The sequence below is a fragment of the Salvelinus sp. IW2-2015 genome, unplaced genomic scaffold (genome assembly GCF_002910315.2).
Source record: "Salvelinus sp. IW2-2015 unplaced genomic scaffold, ASM291031v2 Un_scaffold6384, whole genome shotgun sequence".
Taxonomy (NCBI): Eukaryota; Metazoa; Chordata; class Actinopteri; order Salmoniformes; family Salmonidae; genus Salvelinus; species Salvelinus sp. IW2-2015.
In genome coordinates this window covers 1-7244 of record NW_019947647.1, presented here as the reverse complement: position 1 = coordinate 7244, position 7244 = coordinate 1, and the positions used below count along the sequence as shown (strand labels likewise).

Here is a 7244-nt window from a genome sequence, read left to right as displayed (position 1 = left end):
AAAGGGAATGAGTACATGATTCTCACTAATCTTCCTGTCTCGCTCTCTCTGAGAGAGAAGTCCCAGAAGGTGAGGGTATTTGTGGATCATGAGAAGGGTCAGGTCTTCATCTACAATGTGGAGGCCAGGTCTCATATCTATCTTTCACCGGCTCCACCTTCACTGAGAAACGATATCTATCTCTACCCCTGTTGTAAAGATGGCGGTAAAAAACATAACCCCACTGATCCTCTTTCCTGTAGACAATACTGACACTGACTGATTCTATAATGGATGTCACTGCCTGACCGTTTTGAACAAAGCAAGGCAAATTAACTGTTTTGAGAGTGATAACTTTTGCTTTTCAGTTTGAGTGACCTGTAATTTGGTTATCATTATATATCTTTTGCATGGAGGTTTACAACTTCGGGAGAAATGTAAATCCAAACTGTATTATTTGTCACAGTGAATAATGTAAAATGAATAACGTGTTTTCTGTATTTTTAAGGTAATATTGCATATATTGTGAAAAACCTTTATCTACACAGTGTACAAAACATTAGGAACACCTTCCTAATCTTGAGTTGCACCCCATTTGCCCTCAAAACAGCCTCAATTCGTCAGGGTATGGACTCTACAAGGTGCCAAAAGCGTTCCACATGGATGCTGGCCCATGTTGACTCCAATGCTTCCCACAGTTGCATCAAATTGGCTGGATATCCTTTGGGTGGTGGACCATTCTTGATACACATGGGAAACTTTGAGTGTGAAAAACCCAGCAGCGTTGCAGTTCTTGACACTTTAATTGGTGCACCTGGAACCTACTATCATACCCTGTTAAAAGGCACTTAAATATTTTGTCTTGCCCATTCACTATCTGAATGGCACCATATACAATCCATGTCTAATTGTCTCAAGACTTAAAATCATTTTTTAACCCTTCTCACCCCTTCATCTACACTGATTGAAGTGGATTTAACAGGTGACATTAATAAGGCATCATAGCTTTCACCTGGATTCAATGGTCAGTCTATGTCATGAAATAGTAGGTGCTCCTAATTTTTTTTGTACACTCAGTGTCTATAGACATGTATACAATATTAACACATAAGTCCATATCAACATGAATCTAACAATACAATATAATGAACAACACTTGAAAACTAAATAATGAGTCATTAATTGATGTTGTATAATAGCATTCCTATAATAAAGMAATGAAAAAGGACTGTCACCAACGCTATACTCATGAAGTACAAACCAACCCTTCCTTATGGGTTAATTGGTAAGCCATTAAGAACGAAAGTCCTCCTATGTTCCATCACTACCTCTATAAAACTCCCGATTGCAGTATCTTAGCAACAGGTGWTKATAAAACCGAGTTTGTTGCAGTACATCCTACTGCTAARGCCCAACATGGAAATACACAGCTATGATCACAAAGGTATGATAGACATTATTCCAATKATTTTATAAAAATACACTGAGTTCAATGTTGTGAAAACTCCGTAATCCATTGTTAGTGTGCTTCAATTAAATAATCAAGCAATTGGTTGGTTGTCATCTTGACAGAAATAAATAAGAGAGATGAAAATCAGGTCTGTTTTTTTCCTGCAGTATGAAAGCAGGGGAAAGCTGTTAGGGGAATGAAGGGCTCTATTGTTTGTCATTAATTACATGATTCCCCTTGGCTGATTAAATATTTGGCTCTGCTCATAGGAAAATGTGGTCTAAAAGGCTGTGGGGGGACAGTTTCAGAGTGGCATGCTTGTCTAATGCACAAAAATAACATGGGTGAAATGTGACATGGACATACAGTACATTGTAGAATATAGTTAAAATCTCAGAGGCATTCAGTCATCATTTGAGGACGTGATGTAGGTTGATTGAGAAACCTGTGAGGTTGAAACCCATGTGACACAGCTACCTGCACCTCTCTCACCTATAAATCCTTAATGAGGGTAGTCTCTAGTAGGTTTCTGGGCATCAGGAATGAGGTGATGGGCATTCCTTCTATCACATGAATTAACAATAAAGTCCACCTTTGCTCTTCGTTCAAGTATTTGTTTTGGAAACGAGCAGCAGTGCTGGGAATAGGATTAGCATTAGGCCACTTCTGGACTTTTATCCTCCAACTGCATCCCTCCCAACAAAACATMTGTCATCAATATTAAAGGAGAWAAAATATTACAGTATTCATTGGATTGGTACTATAGGTTTTGTGACTATTTTGTAGGTTACTGGAGGACGCCTTTATTGTTGTGTTTCAGCAACTCATCAATGTAGATTTGAGATTGTAAATATCAGTCCTCATACGAGGAAGAATTCCTCAAGGTACTGACAGTAATGGACAAGGACTAGGAAGAGGTCAAAAGGTCAACCTTAACCTATAGCTTCTATCCCTCCATGTCAGGCAGAGTTTCTGCTATTTTTTTCGTCGGATTAGAAGTTAATTGATCTAAACATACATAGGGTAAATCAAAAGAGGTCCAAATAAATTCACATTCTAATAGTTTAGACTTAGTTAAATCATATGAGAAAAATATTTCTGAATTAGGTTTCAATTGATTGTAAAAACGTCACAATAGGTATATATTGCTAATATGCCACTTAAAATATTTTGGGATTGTAGGTATGGGAAGAGGCTATGACTTCTGAATATAATTACACTCACCCTCGGCTACATATAAGTTGAAGGGCCTCGACGTGTCCATGAAAAGCAGCCCATAGCGTAGGCGTCATCCCGTCCTCGTCCGGAGAATTCAGGTCTTTCCTGGTAGCCTCTTTCAAGAGGTCCAGGTAGCCATCGATCGCTGCTTTGTGGTACCTAGACATGTTTACTCTGTGTTTAGAACGCTACACTGTGAAATGAAATAAAAAGGCACGTCTTTTAGCAGAAGAAATCTGGCATTTTGTTCTTCCTTCCAGCGCGTTGGAGCGCCACAATTGCGCATTGGAGATGTGAGTGGTTTGGTCAGAGCGCTGGGCGTCATCATATCGGTGGAACTCACTGCCATAAAACAAAAGCAAAGTCCATTTGGGATTTGTCATGCTGTCCCCAAGAGGGAATTCAAGAGTCTACAATTGATATGCTGAGAGAAGTTATTAGGCTACTGTATAGGCCTAGGTCACATGTTGCTAAATGATGGAATGGCAATGACAGAGACAATCTATAGTCAAAATATGTTAAATGAATTGTGCATATATATCAGTAGGCTTTTATTAATAAAATGTCATGAGGTCATAAAACAGGACTGTGGCCATACCTGGCTGGGCGCGCTTTTGAACTCATGCGCAAAAAGAAAGCCGCACTAATCTCAGGTGGCCTATAGTACTCCATTCCAGCAGATGGCAGTACCGCCCTTTAGAGCGTTTCTGAACTCTGATGACTGCACCACCAAAATTAGTTATTAGGAAACAGAAATCTCCACAACGAAATTTGCCTTATTTATGGCACTGTCAGGTACACAAAAGTCACTCAGCCACTCATCATGGAATGACAGCAGGTAAACTTATTCCACCACAACCAGTCTCACCGCAAGAAACTCAACCACCGATTGTTTGAACAGGGTGCTCTGCAGTCGCTGACCGATTTGGCATTAGTACTAGATCGACGCTTGCGTCCCTAAAGAATCAGAGATGTCCGACAATGGTGCCTCAGCGATCAACCTTCTGTCTTATGAGACACTGGTACACGCCGTGGCAGGTGCAGTGGTAAGGACATCTCAACGTAGTTTGCCTATGCATGAACAGTCCTTTAATAATAAAGACAATGGAAAAACGTTCGAATAACTACACTGAAATGTTACAACCGGTGACTCTGGCTAGTTTGTTAGTTAGCATACTGTGTCAGATTGTATCAACTTTGAATGTATCGTGTAACTTAGGTTTAACTACCCGTCTATATCCTATATATCATAATGTATTTGCTTCTAGGGTAGCATGACGGCGATGTCCGTCTTCTTTCCTTTGGATACAGCGAGGATCAGACTTCAGGGTGAGTTGTAGATTGGTGGTATATGACTGACTGCTGATAACCATCCTTGTTGTCAGTGTGGCCATACTTGTCTGCTATAACGTTGGACTCTGCACCCAAGGGTCAGTGAGTTCAAGGAAATGAGTGATGATATATAGAAGTGGAAACATTGACAAGAGAGACCTACCATTGCATGAGCATACCAGAGCGCAGACTACTTAACAATGTTACAATAATGTAAGAAAATGACAATCCCTTTTCTGCCTTCGTTTTCTGTTGCAGTGGATGAGAATCGGAAGTCCAAATCGACTGCCATTCTCCTGGCTGAAATAGCAAAGGAGGAAGCCTGTGAGTATTGTATGGAACTGTACACATACTTTACTACAATTTATAATCACCTTAGATTGCTCAAATCAATTGACTGGAAAGGAAAGCTGGCCTCGTACCACCGCATACAGGGCTTTCACTGGGCTGTTGTACCCATAGATCTAGAATAGAGTAGTGAATGGCCATTCCTTTCAGTTCAAGCAATGTTCCATGATATGTCCATTCCACCCATTGTATTTCTATAGACTACTTTAATGTGTTGGGCCAGGAGATGTCCCCAGTCAGATCACATGCACAGGAAAAAACTCCTAGTCCTGGGTTCCCATGGCCCAATGACTTACTTTGCAGATTTCCCTGGTCTCTCTCCCTCTCCCTCTCAGGTTGTCTCTGTACAGAGGCTGGTTCCCAGTCATCTCCAGTCTGTGCTGCTCCAACTTTGTCTACTTCTACACCTTCAACACACTGAAGAAAGTCATGGTGGGTAATCAGGGCCGGTCCAGCCCGGGAAAAGACCTCCTCATGGGCTTCATCCAGGTAGGAGGACCGAACAGGGACCTTTAGTGGTATTGACTAAGTCACTATCAACCTACTGCCACCTATTTTGATGGCTCTAAGTCATTGATGTAGTTTATTAGGGAAGGGGAGTCTGAGAGGTGATTAACAGAGAGATTCATTGAAGAAAGTAGATTTGACCTCCATATTGAAATGTATTTAAATGTCTTTCTGTTGCCCGTGTTGTGTGTTTCCCCCCAGGGGCAGTGAACGTGCTCCTGACCACGCCCATGTGGGTGGTCAACACCCGGCTCAAGCTGCAGGGGCAAAGTTCAGGAACGAAGACCTCCAGCAGACCCACTACAGAGGCATCTTTGGTGTGTGTATTCACTGTTGTCTCTTTTCAGTACTATAAAATGTGACTTACTATCATCATACAATGTATGTTTTCGATTGCAGATGCTTTCTCGAGATCATAGCCAGCGAGGGAGTGGGGACTCTTTGGAATGGTACACTGCCTTCTCTGGTGCTGGTCTTCAACCCTGCAGTCGTGTTCATGTTCTATGAAGCCATGAAGAGGAAAGCAGGCCGAGGAGGGAGGAAGGTGGGAAGAGAGGGAGGGAGCCAGCTTTGACACCTCTGTGGCGTGTCTGAGTGTCAGTCATGCTGAAAGTTTTTAAGCCTTTGTTTGTTTTTGTCTGCTCCTAGATTACATCAGCAGAGATCTTTCTCATTGGAGCTGTGCCAAGGCCATCGCTACCACGGCGACGTATCCCCTGCAGACCGTCCAGGCATACTAAGGGTAAACAAATACACTGCAAACTTGTATATCTATAAACGCACACACCTGCAAACGGACACTCATAAGCAGTGTTTCCCCAACGTTACCATCAAACTGTGTCCGATATCATGATTGTGTGTACTGCTCAGTAAATAAGTCCATATTTCCTGTACTCACAGCTCATTTTGTTGATTAAATTAGTCTTTCTCCCCCCAGTTTGGCAGCACAAAGCTGAGGCAAGGGAGTCTACTGGGCAGTCTCCGAAACATGGTCTACCTACTTATGGACAGAATCAAGTGAGTAGATCACACACACAATGGAACTCTTGCGTCTCAACAGTCTGACTACTGCAATGTGGTGGACATTTTCAGACCGTCTTGTGCCAATGAGTACATCTTGTGTTGATCCATGGACGTGTTCCCTCCCTGTCCTCTCCCCTGCAGGAGCATGGTGTGCTGGGCTTATACAAAGGCCTGGAGGCCAAACTGCTCCAGACGGTACTAACGGCAGCCCTCATGTTCGTGGTGTACGAGAAGATCACCGCAGCCACTTTCAAGGTCATGGGCATCAACAAGAACTGAAGCACTGAGGGTTGATCAAGCCCCTAGACCTCAACACTGCACTGGCTATACAACGGTGGTCACCCCCCACTCTGGTCCTGGAGAGGAGCTCACAGGGTGTGCCGGGTTTTGTTCCTGCCCAGCAATGAAACCCCTGGTTCAAAGTTCAAATTGACCTATAGATGTTACCACGTATCTGGAACTTGATTCAGGTGTGATTAGCACTGGGTTATGAAAAAGCCCACACCTGTCTCCAAGATGAGGGTTGGTGACCACTGGGCTACCGACTCCCCATCCCAACTTCCCTTTCCTCAATCCCAACATACACCTCAAACCAGAGATGGTGTCTCCTCTCTTTTCCCTTACACTCAGGGGTTTATTCCACATACAGTATTCATATGTCTTCCCTACGCTGCCAATATGGGTGAATCTCTCTGGAAACGGTTGTACATGGTCTTATAGGAGTGCCAATAACTGTCTAGCGTATGCATTCTGTGGCAATTGTATTATACCTGAATGAATGGCATTACATTTGAAGCTTGTTATGCTTTCTCCACCACTATTACTTTGTAGTGCTGATAACAACTAGCAGTTTTACTAGCCAACTCCTTTTGGCTTAGACGTTGTCTTGCCAAATAGTTGTTTAGCAAGACGATGCCCAAACAACTATTTGCTTAACAAGCTTGGACAATGCCCAAGCTAGTGAATAGCAATATTCTCAAGAATGTTGAGGCTTGAGTGAAGCATCAAGGCATTTGCAAACATGACTGTATTCTATTTAAAAGTCTGTATATACTCTCCTTCAGCCCTGTGTTAAGACCACTGCAAACCCTTTCCGGAGAGTTGTTACTGCTCTTCAAAAGTAGTGTTGATTTCTCAGCTGGCTGTGACAGTTTGGTGCCTACAGTTGAAGTTGGAAGTTTACATACACCCTTAGCCAAATAGATTTAAACTCACAATTCCTGACATTTAATCTTAGTAAAAATTCCCTGTATTAGTCAGTTAGGATCACCACTTTTTATTTTAAGAATGTGAAATGTCAGAATAATAAGAGTGATTTATTTCAGCTTTTATTTCTTTCATCACATTCCCAGTGGGTTAAAGTTTACATCTCAATTAGTATTTGGTG

General features: G+C 42.2%; 1 protein-coding gene across 1 annotated transcript; it reads left to right on the top strand.

The window, feature by feature from the left end:
• Positions 1 to 3522: 3522 nt before the first annotated feature.
• Positions 3523 to 6216, top strand: slc25a17l (solute carrier family 25 member 17-like). Its single transcript, XM_070442161.1, is given in 11 exon segments — positions 3523 to 3693; positions 3916 to 3976; positions 4238 to 4322; positions 4663 to 4815; positions 5034 to 5098; positions 5101 to 5155; positions 5234 to 5378; positions 5483 to 5513; positions 5516 to 5565; positions 5757 to 5855; positions 6002 to 6216. Coding segments are annotated over 11 exon segments (954 nt in total). The 5' UTR covers positions 3523 to 3618; the 3' UTR covers positions 6137 to 6216.
• Positions 6217 to 7244: the final 1028 nt, after the last annotated feature.